The sequence below is a fragment of the Mustela nivalis genome (genome assembly GCF_964662115.1).
Source record: "Mustela nivalis genome assembly, contig: HAP1_SCAFFOLD_232, whole genome shotgun sequence".
NCBI lineage: Eukaryota > Metazoa > Chordata > Mammalia > Carnivora > Mustelidae > Mustela > Mustela nivalis.
In genome coordinates this window covers 1,114,819-1,134,440 of record NW_028136404.1, presented here as the reverse complement: position 1 = coordinate 1,134,440, position 19,622 = coordinate 1,114,819, and the positions used below count along the sequence as shown (strand labels likewise).

General features: G+C 46.3%; 1 protein-coding gene across 1 annotated transcript in view; it reads left to right on the top strand.

Annotated features, from left to right (window-relative positions):
- The window catches only part of LOC309857025 (extracellular serine/threonine protein kinase FAM20C-like), a gene marked incomplete at its 3' end in the record, with an annotated part of 65,611 nt that extends 56,850 nt beyond the window's left edge, over nucleotides 1-8,761 (top strand). The window contains exon 12 of the mRNA XM_082749925.1: nucleotides 8,584-8,761. Within this exon, the coding sequence (XP_082606051.1) occupies nucleotides 8,584-8,761 (178 nt within the window). The remainder of the gene's footprint in view (nucleotides 1-8,583) is intronic.
- Nucleotides 8,762-19,622: the final 10,861 nt, after the last annotated feature.

Here is a 19,622-nt window from a genome sequence, read left to right as displayed (position 1 = left end):
TGGATTGTGCATGTGCCCACAGGGGCTCTCTGGCTTGAGAGCACATCTGCTCTAGCTCTTGCTCTCACTCTTGCTCTCTGACAAAAAATAAATAGAATCTTTAAAAATAATCATTTTGCCTGCTTTTTACTTTCTCACTGTGGTTAATGAAGCTTGAAATTTCATGTGGCCTGCAATGTATATACTTACATTGGAAAACACTGGGGAGTCAGAACTTCAAACAGGACATTTGTAATACCAAGAGCAAAAAAGAGCTTTACATTTGCATACACAACACATTTTAGAGGATAAATATACTCTCCAATCTCAGCTAAGAGCTATTTAAATGCTAACTTGTTGTAACCAATATAAACAAAATTTACAATCTCAATGTAACTGTTATTTAAATTTCAACATTGCAGAATTAGATTTTTGGAACTTATTATGAAAACTGTTTTTCAAACGACAAAAGTGATACCAGCTCATCTAAACTATCCACATTATAGAGAAGCATACACACACTCACAAAAGAATCCAAAAGAATCCACCATGCTACTGCTCAGAATATTTTGATCACTCATTACTTCCAGGTAAATGTATTAAGTGATATGAAATATTAAAGTGGGATCATATGTTTTCTCACTTTGAAACTTGTTTTATTCTAATACTGTGAACACTTCCTTTTATTATATATTCTTTATAAAACTTCACATTTTAATTTGAAATAACTACAGAGCCACAGGGTGTTGCAAAAACAGTATGAAGTCCCATATAATTTGCACCCCATTTCCCAGATAGGGTTGCATCCTCTGGATTACAGTACATGAAAACCAGGAAACTGACATTGGAACACATGTGTACCATTTTAGGTCACCTTATCACAAGTGTAGATTCAGGTAACAACCACCACAATCAAGATCAGATTTCAGTAACACAAAAACGTTCCCTCTTGGTAACCCTTTCCAGTCACAACCACCCACCCCACCCCCAACCTCACCAGCCCTAACCCTTTGGTGACTGCTAATCTAACTTTGTGATAACAAAAACGTGAATGGCTGCCTACAGTGTGTGACCTGTACAGACTGGCTTTTTTTCATTCAGCATCATGCCCTTGAAATCCACACTAGTTGTTGCATGCATCCAGAGTTTGTTCCTTCTTAATTGCTGAGAAGTATTCCATCTGGTATGGATGTGCCACTCCTCTACAGAAGGACATTTGGGTTATTTCCAGTTTTACCATACAAAAAGTAAAGCTGACATTTTTAAGACCTGCAAAATATTTGTAACTATTACACAGTTTTGTATCAATTCCCTGACCTCTATGTAGACTGTTTTGTTTGGTTGTTTTTAACTTGCAGCAAGAATTACTATCAAACTCTACTTTTTGGGCCACAGACCCTTGTGGTCTTAGCAAAAGACCTGCCCCTCATGAAGCAAACTACCAACATTTAATGAGTATATTGGCCAGGAAGCTATTTTTTGTTGTAACAACGATGTAACAAATAAATTTACACAGAAAATGTATATGCAGAGAACACTAATTCCTAGTGCAAATGCTGGGTCACAAGCTACAAATATTTTTAAAGGAATTGCTACCAATTGGCCTTCAGAAAATGTAAAGCAGCTTATCTTAGCCACCACGGCCGTTACAATGTCCACTTCTTACTACTAGATGCACTAACAATTTTGTAGTCTTTAAAATTTGACTTCCCAAAAATATTGTTTTGTATTGAAGTAATAGAAGTTATATATTTCTCATGTTGCTGGACTTAATTTGTCATTCTTTAACTACCTATTCATATTCTTTGGCCAATATTCTATTGAAAGGTTAGTTTACTGACTATCAAACTTGGCTCAAACATATGTTAAAAAGAAACATCCTTTAAAACCACATGTATCTGAAATCCAACACATATTAATGGCCCAAGACAATATCTGTCTTTTCAATGTGGACGATAAAAATTTAGTGGATATGGTTCCCCAATTGATAAGTGCTCTTCTACTACACACAATCTTTATTAAGAAACCGCATCTAATTCCAGCTCTAAGTGAAAAAAAATGAATGCAAGGAAGCCTTGGTGGCTCAGGCACTTAAGCAACTGACTTCAGCTCCCGTCATGATCCCAGGGTCCTGGGATATAGTCCCGCATGGAGCTTCCCGCTTAGCAGGGAGCCTGATTCTGCCTCTGCCTGCCTCTCTCCTTCCTTGTGCTTCCTCATTCTCCCCCACCTCCCCCGACAAATAAAATCATTTTAATTAATTAATTAATTAACTAAAACGGGAATGCATATCACTTCTCTTAAATTCCCTGTGAAATACCAAGATGTCAATTTTCTGTAACAATAAAACTATCTCCAGTTTCATTAAGAAACATTGCTGGCCTCTCTTTCGCATTTAAGGTCATCTAACCAATAGTTCCCAGTAGCGCTCTCTAGACCAACACTAGCAGCACTAACATCACCTGGTAACTTCTAAGAAATAAATGCAAATTCACAGGCCCTACCCCATACCTACTTCATAAAAAAACCCAGAAGGTGGTGCGTAGAGCCGGAAATCAAGCAATGTGTTTCAACAAGCATTCCAGGGGATTCCGATACATACGAACGTTGGAGCTCCACAATGTTAAACAAATTTAGTAGAAAAACATTAAATCTGGATTGTCTTCCATACTTTTTCTTTTCATGAAAGACTTCAGAAAAGTTAATCATGCCACAGATCCTAAGAATCCAGAGACATATTTTCATTCTCCCCCAAAGCAAAACAAAACAAAACAAAACAAAAATAAACTGGAAACTGGATGTTAGCTTTATTTCCTACAAAAAGGAATCCCTAAAACTATGAAGTGATCACAAAAAAATTTCCTTAGAGAAGAAAAACCCAAAATGAACCACAGAGAACCAACAGGTCAGAACTGATGTCTTTCAAACCAGAGACTCAATTAGTTTTGTATCATACACTGCCTGATACCCCCATTTCTACATGGAACTACAACCTATAGCACGTTCAAAATTCAATGAACTAGCATATTAAACAGCACCAGGAAAACTATAATTATGCAAATATTTGTGGTCCAGGGAATAAACAAATAAATTGGTCAAATAAAAGTAATTCTGCATGGACAGAATAAAAGTGACCTTTATGTTGTTTTGTCCCCTAATTCCATCATCCTTCACAACCAAAAGAAAGGAGAATCAGGAATATATGGAATGATACAGGAACATACCCTACAAATACATCACTTATTTTTTTAATTTGACCAATGTGCTGATAATCTCTCTCCTTCGCAGGATAAAAATTCAAAAGAGGCTTTGGTAGTACCAGATAAACCTAGTTCCAACCTTCATGCTTATTAAAGTTTGAAATTCGAAGTGAACACATGGGTATTAACCTGGTTACAAGCAGGTGTTACTATGGTAGCTACCTCCTAGCCACCTGGGTAAGTGCCCCATTTCCCTCCAAGTAAGACCTTCTGAGCAGGGAGCCTGACGTGGGGCTCAATCCCAGGACCTCAGGATCCTGTCAGGAGCCAAAGGCAGATGCTTAACCAACTGAGCCACCCAGGCACCCCAAGACCACAGAACGGTTTGGTTTTGACTGAAAGTCGTTTTAAGCTGAATTTTTATTTCTTGAAACCTCGAATATTCTGGCAGACTTATGATATTCGACAACTTTTACTTCTAGAAAAGAATGAACAGTGTATAAACCTTCCACCGTACATAGAAAATCTCATCTCTTCTCAGAAAGCAGTCATCAGGTTTATGTTTGGTTTTCTTTTGTTTTCTCCCTGACTAACCACCAAGTACTCGACAGATTTGAAGATCCAATACAGGCTGATAATACTGGCAGCCTACACCCCCTTTAATTTCCTGTCCCCCGCAAAAGTAACTTCAACTTAAAATGTATTGCAAATGCTCTTAATATAAAGTTTTAAGTAAGATTATTTTTAACGTATCCCTTCTACCAATTTCTTTTCTCAACCAAAGGATCACTTAAATAGTTTTTCTAAACTGAGAAAGGGAGGGAAAAGAGAGCATTATCTAATCCTGTTGAAAAATTTAAATTTCCCTTGTTTACCTTATGATTTCCACTATTCCTGATTTCTGACTAACACTGCAGGTTTCTTGCAGTGTCTTTACTGACAATTCTTCTTTGACAGGACTCCAATCAGTTAAGGGTCAGACGCTCAGGATCTCAGGGTCATCAGACGGAGCCCCATGTGGGGCTCAGAGTCTGCATGAAGACTGCTTAAAACTTTCTCTCTCCCTCTGTCCCCACCCCCCTCGAAATCATTAGGTTTCTTTGTTCTGTTTTGTTTTGTTTTCAAAAGGTCCTACCCTCAAAAATGGTAAAATGTAATAGGTGATCCAATAAAACTTCTGTTCAAGTGTTAAACGAATTGTGCACGATTTGGAGGGTGAGGAAAGCCAATAAAAATACAACTCGAGTGTTACAAAGATGAGCTACACCTGACTGGATTGATGAAAAGGCTTCCCGAGACATCTAGGAGTCCAAATGGTAGTGAGGCAGGACACAGAAGCAAAGTAAAGCATTTCAGAGAAAATCCAGAGGAAGAGAAGGTGTGAAGGTATGGAAATAAGGTCCCATGGTCCAAGCCCAAGACAAAAGCAGTTGGCAGGAAACACAGACCCCTATATGTGGAGGGCAGATGGGGATTGGTGGCAGTCTGCTTGCAGAAATCCTAAAGGAACACAAAAGAACTGAATCAGGAGCCCCTCGTGATGCATGGCATTTGGACGTTATTTCAAAGGCAACGAGAGGGGCACCTGGGTCGCTCATGGGTTAAAGCCTCTGCCTTCGGTGCAGGGCATGATCCCAGTGTCCTGGAATCTAGCCCCACATCAGGCTCTCTGCTCAGTGGGGAGCCTGCTTCCTCCCCTCTCTCTCTCTCTCTCTCTGCCTGCCTCTCTGTCTACTTGTGATCTCTGTCAAATAAATGAGCAAAATCTTTAAAAAAAAAAAAAGAACAAAAGAAAAGAAAAGGCATGAAAACTGCCAGTGGACCCAGCAGAGAGAGTTGGATTTGCCTGCCTCGGGCCTGGACGCATAAGGCTGGTGATGGTTATTATACAGTAAATGGCATTTACCAGCCTGTGGGAAGAAGTGGAAAAGTGTGGATGACCTCTGAAGTGAAGGAAGAGCTGAAAAAGGATGGAGGAGGGAACAAAAAACTAACGTGTATTGGCCTGCCCAACAAATGACCTCCAAGAATCATAAATCCCAGATTCAGTAAGGCCTTTCCCCATGTACCCACTCAGACCAACTATGTCTCCCATGGACTCACTTATTCCAAGGGTGCGCCTCCCACCACTGAAGACCTTTTTTGTCTCACCTTTGCAACATCCGTTCGGTTCCCTGAAAGCAGGCATTTTCTATCCACTTCACCAATGACTTGAAAGAGCAGTAACTGATAGAACTCTACAACTGAGGAGGCAAAAGCTTTCTCTGTTTATGGACTATAGAAAAGTTCCACACACCAGGCTTGATCCTTACACTACAGCTGAAAGAAGACACCTGTGTTCAAATGAACACCTTTTGTTCATTAAAAAACTACCTGTTTTAATGCACATAATTAAAAGGTACCAAGGAGCTATCCTATTTCTAGAATGTCTAAGGGTCTACAAGCAGAGTGGAGCTCTAAAATAGTCTGAGGATGAAACAGCAGGACTGGTCAACTCACAACCACGCACACAAACACGGATGACTCTCCGTAAGGCAGGCCCAGGAGTGCATCCAACTGGATGACTCCACGTACACCAAATTCAGGAACATGCGCAACAGCTCCCCAGCAACGGCAGTCAAGAACCGTGGCAGAAGTGACCCTCAAGAGGGTTATCACAGACTCTGATATCCTGGGTGTAAAGTCGCATGGTGTGTTCCCCTTGTGGAGGTTCCTCAAGCTTTTGGCTTATGATCTGTGCACTTCTCTGTATATATGCTGAGGTTCAAAAAGTTTACTTAAAGGGGTGCCTGGGTGGCTCCACGGGCTAAGCATCCAACTCCTGACTCTGGCTCAGGTCATGACCTCAGGGTCCTGGGATGGAGCCCTCAGTCTGGCTCCTGGCTCAGTGCAGAGTGTACTTGACATTCTCTCTCTGTCCCTCTGCCCTTCCCTGCCCCCAAAGAGACTCTCACAAGGAAACAGGCATATTTAAGATAATAAATAGGCCTTAAAAACAAACAAACAAAAAACCCCTTCCCTTAAAAAGAAGAAGAGAACTTCCCCATGGGGAGGAAGACAACACAACCAAAGGGGCCCAGGTGACAGAGCCATAGAGAAACTGAGAGCCAAAGAATACAGCATGTTTCAGTTCAGACTGCAAAGGAGACATCCAGGGATCCACTATTACCTGAAGTTCTAACGAACTGAGTTAGTGTTGACGACTTCCTCACCCAGCTGCCATTTACCAAAATAGTTTTGTTTTTGGTTTTGGTTTTGGTTTTGTTGGTCATAAAGAGAGAGAAAAAGCACACAAGCAGGCAGAGAGGCAGGCAGAGGTGGAGAGAGAGGCAGGCTCCCCGCCGAGCCAGGAGCCCGATGCGGGACTCCATCCCAGGACCCCAGAATCATGACCTGAGCCGAAAGCAGTGGCTTAACCCACTGTGCCACCCAGGCATCCCTACCAAAATTGTTTTTATTCATCTTGGAATTTCTTCAGCATTGACTGAAGCACAGGATGAACCTACGTCACTGAAACCTCCCATCCCAGCAACTAACAGCATAAACTGACAAGTTAGCTGGCCTGGCCTCAGAAAATGGCAGGCAACTAAGGAAAAGCAGACTAGCCTCTACACAAAGATCTCAACTTTACATTATCCTCAACCCAATGAGCTAAACGGCAAAGCCTACAGTAATAACCTACAGAATTAACTATCCCTTGCCCCAAGAGAGAGGAGATTGTGTGCTGCCCAAAAAGACAAATGTGTACCTTAACGCTGTCTAGAAAGACACCCATCACCCCACTGCAGAGATCATCAGAAAACAAACAAACACAAACTGACAGTTCAGCTTTCCAAAAAATTACACTTTCTTTATCCAACCCCAACGTTTTTCTTCAAACACAAGAAAGGAACACACATTTGCCACTCAAAACAGGAAAAGCACAACAACCAGCATAACTGTACCACCACCACCAAATCGCTCAGGAGAAGAAAACGTAATTCAGGACAGGCAAATTAAAACCACTCTACACATGGTCAAAAGAAAACGGCTAAACTCCTCCAATCCACAGAAAAATCCCTGCTTCCTCTCTTTTTGAGCCCATCCATACCAATAACCCATTGGACACAAGTGTCAAACCAATCCAGCCCGTTAGAAATGAGACAAAAACTTGGACAAATGTCCTCCCTCAAGTCATGCTGTGAATAGGACCCCTTTGCACTGAACAAGAAATACACACAACCAAAACCACACATCAACCACCTGCAAATACAATAAAGCCATCCTCAACAAGTTGGAAAGAAGACCTCAAGGATAGCCCTCCACCCTCTCCCACACCTTAAGCAACAAAAGTCCACCCACCAAAGGTAACCCAGATCTTCAGGTACCTGGTGGAGGTGCCTTCCCTCACATGGCAGAGGCTGCCTATCAAGGCTTCAGCACAGCTTCTGAAGGTGCAGATGCTCTAAGCCCAAAAGCCTTTCTCTGCAGCAGGTTCCCTGGTCTTTCTGGCCTTCTGAGGAGTGAGGAGTGGGGGCAAGGGGAGGGAAGAGACAGGGATCCAGTTAAATAGGAGAAACAGCAAAACACAGGCACTGGTGAGCCCTCGCAATTTCCCAGGCATCCAGTGCTGCAAACTTGGCTCGGAGACCACCCACCCACCCTTTTCAGGGACCTAAGCAGGGACCAGGGAGTGCACCGGGCGTCCCCAAGGGCACCCCGCAACCTCAGGGCCCAGACCATGCTACCTCGAACAGGCTTCAGAGATGGCAGCAGCCCAAGAGAGGCCGTGGTGGGCGCGGGGAGCAGGCTGACTTGTGGACTGCAGCGTGGGACTGGGGCGGGGGCAGCAGAGGAGATGCTGGCTGGATCTGGACGGGGCACGCAGAGGCAGCAAGAGGCCAGTGGCGGGGAGTGGGCAGGCTCCTTCACTCTCCCCTCACAGGCTGGCGCCCTCCCTCCCTCCTCACCTGGGTAAATCTCCCTTTGCCTGGGAGGAATGGCCATGGCGGTGGCGGTGGCTGAGGGCCTCTGAGGAGCCGGCGCCAGGGCTGCTGCACCAGAGCAGCCAGCCCCTCGCGGGAGCGACCAAGCCCGCTGACACCACAGCCTCCCCCAGCCCCGAGGATCTCCATTTTAGCAGCGCGGGCCTCCCTTGGCCCTGAGTAGCCACGGAGACTGGTCGTTGCCAGCCCCCTCTTGCCCCCAGCCCTCCCTCCCCTTCCACCCTCTCAGCTCAGAGCAGGTACCTGGTCGGGCTCTCCTTATCGCGCAAGGACAAGGGTGGGCTCTACCCCCGCCCGCTCCCCCGCACCAAAGCCCAAAGTGGCGCCACTGGAAGGAGAAATGCCATCCAGGAATTGCTCCCAAACCTGTCCCTCCCTTCTCGGCGCCAGTCCTCAACCCTACCTATGCCCTTCCTCAGTTGCTGGCCCTCGCTCGAGCTGCCGCTGCAGCCGCTTGCGTGGCCCCCGCCGCCGCTTCGCCGCCGCCGCCATCTGCGTTGCTGCCAGCTGCGCCGCACCCGCCGCTTGAGTCGCCAACACCGCTTGTGCAGCCGACGCAGTCTGCACCGAGGCCGCTGTCTGCTCCACCGCTGCTAAAGCCGCCGACGTGCCGCTGCTGCTGCTGGAGCTGAAAACGCCCAAGCGGTTGCCGCTTGTGCAGCCCAGCTGTCTGCGCCAATGCCGCTTGCACCGCCCACACCGTCTTCTGTGCCGCCGCCATCACCGCCTGCGCCGCCGCCACCTCCGTTTGTGCAGCCGCCGCGGAAGCCACCTCCATCTGCACCGCCGCCCCATGCGCTGCCAACCCCGCTGTCCGCACCACCACGGCTACCGCCGCCAACACCGCTTATGCTGCCGCCGCCGTCGCCTCTTGAGCCCTCGACGCCTCAGCCGTTGCCACTTGTGTAAGCGGACGCTGTCTGCGCCCACGCCGCTTGCACCTCCGCCGATTCCGCCGCCAACACCGCCTGCGCCGCCGCCGATGCCGCCTGTGCCGCGGGAGCCACCGCCCTCTGCACCGCCCCGCTTGCACCGTCGTCGACCCCGCTGTCTGCACCGCCGCTGCTACCGCCGCCGCCACCGACTCTGCTGCCGCCCCCGAAGCCGCTGCCTTGTGCACCGACGCCGCTGTCTGCCCCGAGGCCGCCTGAACAGCCGACGCAGTCGTCTGCGCCGCGGCGGCTTCCGCCGCCGCCGCTGCCAATGGCGCCGCGACCAAACCACCGCCATTGGCACCGCCGCCAACGCCGCTGTCTTCACCGCCGCTGTTACCGACTCTGCCGCCGACTCTGCCGCCGCCGCCGCTACCGTCTGCGCCGCCACCACCGACGCTTCGCCGCCGCCGTCTGCACCGCCGCTGCCACTTGAATCCCGACGCCGCTTGTACAGCTCAGGCCGCTTGCGCCGCCGACGCCAACGCTGTCCCCGCCTGTTTGGCGACGCTGCCGCCTCTTCTCCGGCCAACGCCCTCTGCAGCGCCTCAGACGCCGCTTAGGCCGCCGATGCCCTGGCCGCGCCATCGCCGCTTTGGGGGCTGACGCCGCTGGCGGCGCAGATGGTGGCGGCAGCGGAAGCGGCGGCGGCGGAAATGGCAGCGTCAGAGGCGCAGGCGGCCTCGGCGGCGGAAGCAGTGACGCCGCAGACAGTGGCTTCGAGGTCACCAAGGGGCGTAGCTGCACAAGCGGCTTTGGCTCCGAAGGCCTCCGGGGCTCAAGCGGTGGCGGCAGCCGCATAAGCGTTGGCGTCGGCGGGGATAGCAGTGGCAGCGGCTTCAGAGGCGGCACAAGCGGCGTCGGTGGCGGCGCAGACGATTTCAGCGGCGGAACCAGCAACGGCTCCGACGACGGCGTCAACGGTGCAAGCGGCCTCGGCGCACAATGGCGACGGGGCAGACGACAGGGGCTTCAGCGGCGGCGGTAGCAGCGACCGTGCAGACTGCGGCTTCGGCCGCGCAAGCGGCGGTGCAGACAGTGGTGGCTTCGAGGGAACAAGCGGCATGGGCGGCGGCGCCGGCAATGTTGGCGGCGGAAGGGGCGGCGACACAGACGACGGTGTTAGCGGTGCAAGCAGCACTGGCGCAGACAGCTGGGCTGCACCAGCGGCGACCGATTGGGCGTCCAAGGCTCAAGCGGCGGCGGCGGTAGCTGCGGTGGAGCACATAGCGGCGTCGGCGCAGACTGCATCGGCTGCACAAGCGGTGTTGGCGACTCTAGCGGCAGCTGCGGCGCAGATGGCAGCAACGCAGATGGAAGCGGCGGAGCGGCGGCGGGGGCTGTGCAAGCGGCGGCAGCGGGAGCTCGAGGGCCAGCAACTGAGGAAGGGCAGAGGTAGGGCTGAGGACTGGCGCCGAGAAGGGCGGGGGGCCGGGTTTGGGAGGACTTCGTGGAAGGCATTTTCCTTCCAGTGGCGCCACTTTGGGCTTTGGGAGGGGGGCGTGCAGGGGTAGAGTCCATCCTCTTCCTTGTGTGATAAGGAGAGCCCGACCAGGTACCTGCTCTGAGCTGAGAGGGTGGAAGGGGAGGGAGGGCTGGGGGTTAGAGGGAGCTGGCGAAGACAAGTTTCCGTGGCTATCCAGGGCGGAGGGAGGCCCGCGCTGCTAAAATGGAGCTCCTGGGGCTGAGGGAGGCTGTGGCAGCAGTGGGCGCCATCGCTTCCGCTGGAGGCTGGCGGCTCTGAGTGCAGCAGCCCTGGCAGCTCCTCCTCAGTGGCCCTGGGCCTCTGCCACTGCCTTGGCCGTTCCTCCCAGGCAAAGGGAAATTTACCCAGGTAGGGAGGAAGGGAGGGAACCAGCCTGGGAGGGCAGAGGGAAGGAGCTGGCCCATTCCCTGCCACAGGCCTCTGGCTGCCTCTACATGCTCCCTCCAGATTCAGCCAGTGTCTCCCCTGCCGCACCCCCTCCCAATCCCAAGCTGCAGTCCACAAGTCCGCTGCTCCCTATGCCTACCTTGGCCTCTCTCAGGCCGCTGCCATCTCCGCTGCCTGTGGGAGGCAGCATGGTCTGGGCCCAGAGGTTGTGAGGTGCACATGGGGGCGCCCCGTGCACTCCCAGTCCCTGTTTCAGTCCCTGGAATGGGTGGGTGGGTGGTCGGTCTCTGAACCAAGTTTGAAGGACTGGATGCCTGGGAAATTGCGAGGGCTCACCAGTGCCTGTGTTTTGCTGTTTCTCCTCCTTTTTAACGGGATCCCTGTCTCTTCCCTCCCATTTCCCCCACTCCTCACTCAGAAGGCCAGAAAGACCAGGGAACCTGCTGCAGAGAAAGGCTTTTGGGGTTAGAGCATCTGCACCTTCAGAAGCTGAGCTGAAGCCTTGATAGGCAGCATCTGCGATGTGAGGGAAGGCATCTCTACCAGGTACTTGAAGATCTGGGTTACCTTTGGTGGAAGGACTTTTGTTGCTTAAGGTGTGGGAGAGGGTGGAGGGCTATCCTTGAGGTCCTCTTTCCAACTTGTTGAGGATGGCTTTTTTGCATTTTCGGGTGGTTGATGTGTGGTTTTGGTTGTGTGTATTTCCTGTTGGGTGCAAAGCAGACACATGTCCAATGAAGACATATAAATGGCCATCAGACACGTGAAAAAATGTTCATCATCACTCCCCTCAGGGAGATTCCAATTAAAACCACATTGAGATATCACCTTACACCAGTTAGAATGGCCAAAATTAGCAAGACAGGAAACAACATGTGTTGGAGGAGATGTGGAGAAAGGGGAACCCTCTTCCACTGTTGGTGGGAATGCAAGTTGGTGCAGCCTCTTTGGAGAAAAGTGTGGAGATTCCTCAAGACTTTAAAAATAGAACTTCCCTATGACCCGGCCATTGCACTCCTGGGTATTTACCCCAAATGTACAGATGGAGTGAAAAGAAGGGCCATCTATACCCCAATGTTTATAGCAGCAATGACCACGGTCACCAATCTGTGAAAAGAACCAAGATGCCCTTCAACGGGCGAATGGATAAGGAAGATGTGGTCCATATGCACTATGGAGTATTATGCCTCCATCAGAAAGGACGAATACCCAACTTTTGTAGCAACATGGAAGGGACTGGAAGAGATTATGCTGAGTGAAATAAGTCAAGCAGAGAGAGTCAATTATCATATGGTTTCACTTATTTGTGGAGCATAACAAATAGCATGCAGGACATGGAGAGATAGAGAGGAGAAGGGAGTTGGGGGAAGTTGGAAGGGAGTTGAACCATGAGAGCCTATAGACTTTGAAAAACAATCTGAGGGGTTTGAAGAGGCGGAGAGGGTGGGAGGGTGGGAGGTTGGGGGAACCAGGTGGTGGGTTTTAGAGAGCGCTGGATTGCATGGAGCACTGGGTGTGGTGCAAAAATAATGAATATTGTTACGCTGAAAATAAATAAGAAATAAATTTTAAAAAAACATTATTCCATTGTGTATACATGTATATATATACATATGTGCTTATTTATGCATATACTTGTGTATCTATGTAGTTTTCCAGTTTGTGGCATTGTGAATAGAGCGAAGAATATCTGTGCACTAAATTTGCATAGTTTCATATGGAAAAAAAAAACAAAAAAAGAAAAGGTTGACTTTCAGATATAGAATTTAAGAGAGTGTAACCTTGGGAAAGTAATTTATAACCCTATCTATTATATAGTAACTACGTAGGTACACAAGAAAATATACACATTTTATCTCAATAAAATGCATTTTATAACGTTTATGTAGAAATATGTAACATTTGATGTAAAAATGCATAAATATTAAAGTATTAATTAGAGCTGATATTATTCCCAGTTTACAAATAAGAACATAATGATTGATTTGTCTGCAGTCTGACAGTGTTTAGGTGCAATGATTAAAAACCAAGCTAAATCTTTTGTCTTGATATCCGTTTTACATCACATGTCTATTATGCGTAGGCAGAAAGCATGACACAATTTGAATCCCCATTTTTATATGTACTTAATAATCTTTCTTGATTTGAGTGTATTGGGGAGCTCAAGTCCAATGAAAGCCTACATTTGTGAAAATTTCACATTTCATCTGTGAAATGAAAAACAACATTTGTGGTAAGAAAGCCAATAGAATTTTGTTGCATTCTTGATGCACACTCCATGGAGTAGAAGCTAAAAGAGAATCATTGTATAATTAGAAAATAACATCAAAATTAAACAGCAGTAAATAAGTAAATAGACATATGCTTTCCACTACCCAGTTTAATAATTAAAATACAGTCAGATGAAGTGTGCAAATATGTGTATGTAGTGGGGAAACAGAGTGAAATGTAGTCTCAGGAGATCTGGCCTTGATGTTTAGGCTACCTTTCAAAACCCAGGGGGAGGATCTACTTTCTATAGTTACCACATTATATAATTTAAACCTTAATTTTCTCAAGAAATTGCACAATACTCCAGCAAAAGGGAATTATAGCTATCTATACACTAGGAAAACAAAAAACAAAATGCATTCAATTACAGCCATTTCCCAAGAACTCCAGATATAGGTTGAATGGATAAAGATGTGGACAAAAACTGTCATTCTTCTGTATCCATATGTTAAAGAACTGAAGAAAAACCATATTTAAAGAATACACTGGGGTGGGGCGCCTGGGTGGCTCAGTGGGTTGAGCCGCTGCCTTTGGCTCAGGTCATGATCTCAGGGTCCTGGGATCAAGTCCCGCATCGGGCTCTCTGCTCAGCAGGGAGCCTGCTTCCCTCTCTCTCTCTGCCTGGCTCTCTGTCTACTTGTGATCTCTGTCTGTCAAATAAATAAATAAAATCTTAAAAAAAAAAAAAGAATACACTGGGGTGTCTGGGTGGCTTAGTGGGTTAAAGCCTCTGCCTTTGGCTCAGGTCATGATCCCAGGGTCCTGGGATCTAGCACAGCACTGGGCTCTCTGCTCAGCAGGGAACCTGCTTCCTCCTCTCTCTCTTTCTGCCTGCCTTTCTGCCTACTTGTAATCTCTGTCTGTCAAATAAATAAATAAACTCTTAAAAAAAAGAATACACAGGAAGTACAAGAATGGTGCCACACCAAATCAAGAATATAATAAAATAAAATTAGAATGAAATGAAAGTTGCATTATAACTGAAATAAAATATTCTCCAGATGAGCTCAGTGGTAGTAATAGATGAAATAATCAGGGAATATAAATAGAGATCAATTGAGATTATCCAGTCTGAAAAACCAAAAGACCTATAAATGTAGTATACATGTTGAAGAACTAAAGTCACTCAATGTATGGTCTCTAACTCCATGCAATAAAATAAAAGTCGTTTACAAAAGGAAACAGAAAATTCACAAGTATGTGGAAAATAAATATCACACTCCTAAATAAGACATGAGTCATAAAAGAAATCATGGTAGAAGTTAGAAAATACCTTGAGATGAATGAAAGCCAAAAATCGGTCACTTGCTCATCTCTTGAAAGTGAAAATATAAAATACAAAGTCTTATGGGATACAGTTAAGTTTTTGTTTTTTTGAGGGAAACTTAGGATTGTAAACATATATTTAAAAAGGAAGAAAGTGTTACTTTCATAACCTATCATCTTAAGAAATGACAAAATGAAAAACAAATTAGGGGCTTAGAGGTGGCTCAGTTGGTTAGGTGACCAAATCTTGGTTTTGGCTCAGGTCAAGATCTCGGGGTTGTAGGGTCGAGCCCCGTGTTGGGCTCTGTACTCAGTGAGGACTGCTTTTGTCCCTCTGCTCTTCCCTTCTCACTCACTCTTACAGTCTCTCAAATAAAGAAATAAAAATAAAAACATGATAAAGGAAGAATGAGTTAAAAGGCAAGCAAAAGGAAAGAAATTTTGAAAGATGAGATCAGATATAAATGAAATAAGACACAACAGAGAAAATCAATATATACAAAAGCTAATTCTTTTTTTTTTTTTTATTTCACAGACAGAGATCACAAGTAGGCAGAGAGAGAGGAGGATGCAGGCTCCCCGAGAAGTGGAGAGCCCGATGCGGGGCTCGATCCCAGGACCCTGGGATCATGACCTGAGCTGAAGGCAGAGGCTTTAACCCACTGAGCCACCCAGGCGCCCAAGCTAATTCTTTTTTTAAAAAAAGATTTTATTATTTGTTTGACAGAGACAGATCACAAGTAGGCAGGAGGCAGGCAGAGAGAGAGGAAGGGAAGCAGGCTCCCTGCTGAGCAGAGAGTCTAATCAGGGGCTTGATCCCAGGACCCTGAGATCATGACCTGAGCCAAAGGCAGAGGCTATAACCCACTGAGCTACCCAGGTGCCCCAAAAGCTAATTCTTTAAAGAGATGAGCAATTGACAATTTTTTGGCTATTCTTACCAAAAATAAGATAAAAATACCAAATTATGAAAAAAATCTGGAATGAAAGAGAGGCATTCCTATTAGCCTTATAGAAACAAAAAGAATTAAATTGCAATATGAGGAACAATTACATGCTAATAAATTAGAAAACTAAAGAAATTTGACAGGTTCCTAGAAAGACTCAAATTCCTTAATCTTAACCCCAAAGTAGACAATCTGAATGGAACTTAAACAAGTAAAATAATCGAACAGGTAATCCAAAAACTTTCCATAAAGAAAAATCTGGGACCATATGGCACATTGGTGAATTCTGTGAAAATATTTAAGGAAGATTCAAAAATCATTCAAAAAGTAGAAGTGGAGAGAACACTTCGCATTCATTCTGTGAGAGTCCGTATTAGCCAGATCCCAAAACCAGGTAAAGATAACACAAGAAAATGAAATTATAGACCAATACCTCTTGGAACTGTAGACACAAAAGTCTTCAATACTAATGCTAGTAAACTGAATTCAGCAACTCATAAAATGCTATGGCCAAAGAGGATTTATCTCAGGTATGCAAAGTTTGCTCAAAATGTGATATTTAGGGGCACCTTGGTTGCCCAGTCATTGGGCATCTGCCTTCAGCTCAGGTCATGATCCCAGGGTCTTGGGATCAAGCCCTGCATAAGGCTCCCAGCTCGGCAGAGGTCCCGTTTCTCCCTCTCCAACTTCCCCTGCTTGTGTTCCCTCACTCATTGTCTCTCTCTCTCTCTCCCTCTCTTTTAAATAAATAAATAAATAAATAAAATTCTATTTCATCACTGTAATTAATATACCATATTAAATTAATAAAGGGTAAACCACATGATTACCTCCATAAATATAGAAGAAAAAAGTGGTTGAATGTCAACAGCATTTGGTGATAATAATCTGTCAATTGAATAAAAGAGAATTTTCTTAATGTAATAAAAAGCTGTATATGAAAACCCACACTTACACATTTAATAGTAAAAGGCTAGATGGTTCGTCCCTAAAGTCAGGAACAAGAAAAAAAGCCTGCAATTGCCACTTTTATTCCACATTTTCTTGGAAATTCTGTCTTGGGTATTTAGGAAGAAAACGGAATAATAGCAGTATGAATAAGAGTGGAAGAAGTGAAAATGTCTTTTTTATTCATAAGATACTACAGAAAAAAATTCTTCTGTAGAATTCTTCTGTAGAACAAAATTAATCTGCAAAATTGCCATTAGACCTCAGTATGTCCAGCATAGTTCCACGATGCAGGGTCAGTACTCAAGAAAAGTTGTAGTCTTATTCACCAAAATTGAGCAGCGCAAAAATGAGATTAAGAGATTAAGAACAATCCCAGTTACAAAAAACATCAAACCTTAAATGATTTAGGAATAAATTTGACATAATCACAAAAGTCATACATACTCAGGCAAACTCATACTGAAAAGACCCATGATCACAAAACTCAGGCACTGAAAATGCAGCCCCGTAAGGGGCACACGAGGGGTCCAGAGTCCATCACTGCTTGTGGGGCTCCCAGGCTCCACCTCACCGGGCCCCCAGGTCACCAGCAGTCCCCCGCGCCCCCAGCTAGCACACCCACCCAGGCAGGCGCACCGACAGCTTGACACATGTCACAGCACACCACGCCATGCCATGCCACACCACTGCACGCCTCAGTGCAGCACCTGGCCCTGCCCCTCATCAGTCACTTGGAGAAGGCAGTGCAGGTTGGAGGGAGACTGGCAGGGAGACTGGCAGCTGCACTGGTGCAAGCGGAGGTGGCCTGGGAGCTTGAGTCCCAGGGGCTGAGGTCCAGCTGAGGTTGGGCCATTGAAGGGCTCGGGGAAGGGAGGGGGACTGCGTTTTTCCTCCCAGCAGTTCCACTTCCCGCTTGGGCCGGGGGTGGGTGGGTGGGGGTACAGCATATCACTGACCCGGTACCTGCTCAGAGCTCAGGGGGTGGAAGGGAGGGAGGGCTGGGGGCTTGCTGTGGGCCAGGGACAGGGAGAGGCTGTGGTGGGGAAATACACACAAAATAGACACAACCAAAACCACACATCAACCACCCCCAAATGCAAAAAAGCCATCATCCACAAGTTGGAAAGAGGGCCTCAAGGATAGCACTCCACCCTCTCCAACACCTTAAGCAACAAAAGTCCTTCTGCCAAAGCTAACCCAGATCTTCAAGTATCTGGTGGAGGTGGCTTCCCTCACATTGCAGATACTGCATTTTAAGGCTTCAGCGCAGCTTCTGAAGGTGGAGACGCTCCAATCCCAAAAGCCTTTGTCTGTGGCAGTTTTGCTGATCCTTTTGGCTTTAGGAGGAGTTAGGAGTGGGGACCTGGAGCAGGAGAAAAGTGGGGAGAAACAGCAAAACACAGGTGCTGGTGAGCCATAGCAATTTCCTAGGATTCCTGGGCTGGAACCATGGCTTGGCCCACCACCCACCCACTCTTTCCAGGGACTGAAACAGGGATTGGGGAGTGGACAGGGCGCCCCCACTGGCATTCCACAACAGCTGGGCCTGGACCATGCTACCTTGCACAGCTGGGGTCATGGTCCTGGGGTCCTGGGATCCATCCCTGCATTGGGCTCTCTGCTTATCAGGGAGCCAGCTTCCTCCTCTCTCTCTGCCTGCCTCTCTGCCTACTTGTGATCTCTGTCTGTCAGATAAATAAAATCTTTTTTAAAAAGAAAAGAAAAGAAAAAGCACTTAATGGGAGCTGAATAGATTTTGTTTCGCTCTCCGAAACAGGGAGTTCCATCAAATGGCATGAAAGTTTAGAAATGTTATTTAAAGCAGTGTGATTGTGATTAATTTATGTGACCTGTTTTTTTGTTTTTGTTCATGTAGAATCCTGCAGAGGCCAAACTTCTTTGTGTGGTACTGCTTTGAGTGTTCCCTTAGATGATGTTCAAGTAAATGGCTAGGAAACGCCTAAGAACTTGAGAAATTTACCAGTGAAGACCAAAACCAAATTCAAGTTTATACTGCTGTATTGCAGGGAATAATTATCTTCTAATGAAATGCATTTCAGTTTCTACATGTTTCTTACAAAAAAATCTGATTTACCAAATTTTGAAAGCACATGAGAGGTTTTGATTTTAAAAGCCATAGAAATGTTCGAAGTTTGTTCCAGAGTTACAGATGTTGAGAGTGACATTCCGATTTTTAATGAATCTAGGAGATTACTGAAGTCAGACTGTTTTAGGAAAGGGTACTTCTCTCTTCTCTTTAAGGGTCTTCATGTAATTTTTTGAGGTCTCTGCTGGAGTGGAATTTGAACTCAGATTTCCAAGATCAGAGGACTTAACACTCTGAAAAGTGGCACCAACTTTCTGTGGCCTTTTTGTTTCATCTTTTTTTAAATTAATTTCTTTATTTTCAGCATAACAGTATTCATTATTTTTTCACCACGTGGTTATTGTCAGTGTTTAGGTGTTGGAGAAACATTCTTGAAGCCATCTTTAATTGGAAAGCAGACCCCATTTGGGCTTTCTTAGGCTAGAAATGGGATTCCTGTGGGAAGGGGACTTTCAAAAGGTCTTCATCCAGGTGTCATGAGGTATAGAAACAGTTGGTTAATTTCCTTGCCATCCTAGTTACTGCTCTGTGATCTTCCTGGGTCTTTTTCTTGTAATTCTTTTTTGGTACTGCAAAGATTTCATACTTTCTGTCTTGCATATTGGTATTGATGACAGTAGAAAACTTGTTGGGTTTGGATGCTGAGGAGGAGGTAAGAATTTGGGATTTTAGAACAACCTTTTAATATCTTAAAAGGGGTGCGCCTGGGTGGCTCAGTGGGTTAAGCCACTGCCTTCGGCTCAGGTCACAATCTCACGGTCCTGGGATCGAGTCCCACATGGGGCTCTCTGCTCAGCAGGGGGTCTCCTTCCCTTCCTCTCTCTCTGCCTGCCTCTCTGTCTACTTGTGAGCTCTCTCTGTGTCAAATTAATAAATAAATAATCTGTAAAAAAATCTTAAAAGGGATACGTTAACCTGTTGGCTCGTGTAGAAGTTAGGTTTTATAGCTCTGAGCTTATTTCATATTTGTATTATGACATCACCCTCTCCAGTGGTCTAACCCGTGGTCATTTTGGAGTTTGTTCATCATTTTGGTCTTTATTGCCATAATCGACCAAGTCTAGGAAGGAAGTCAGAGTTTGATGAGTGGTAGGTCCAGTAGGACACAGAA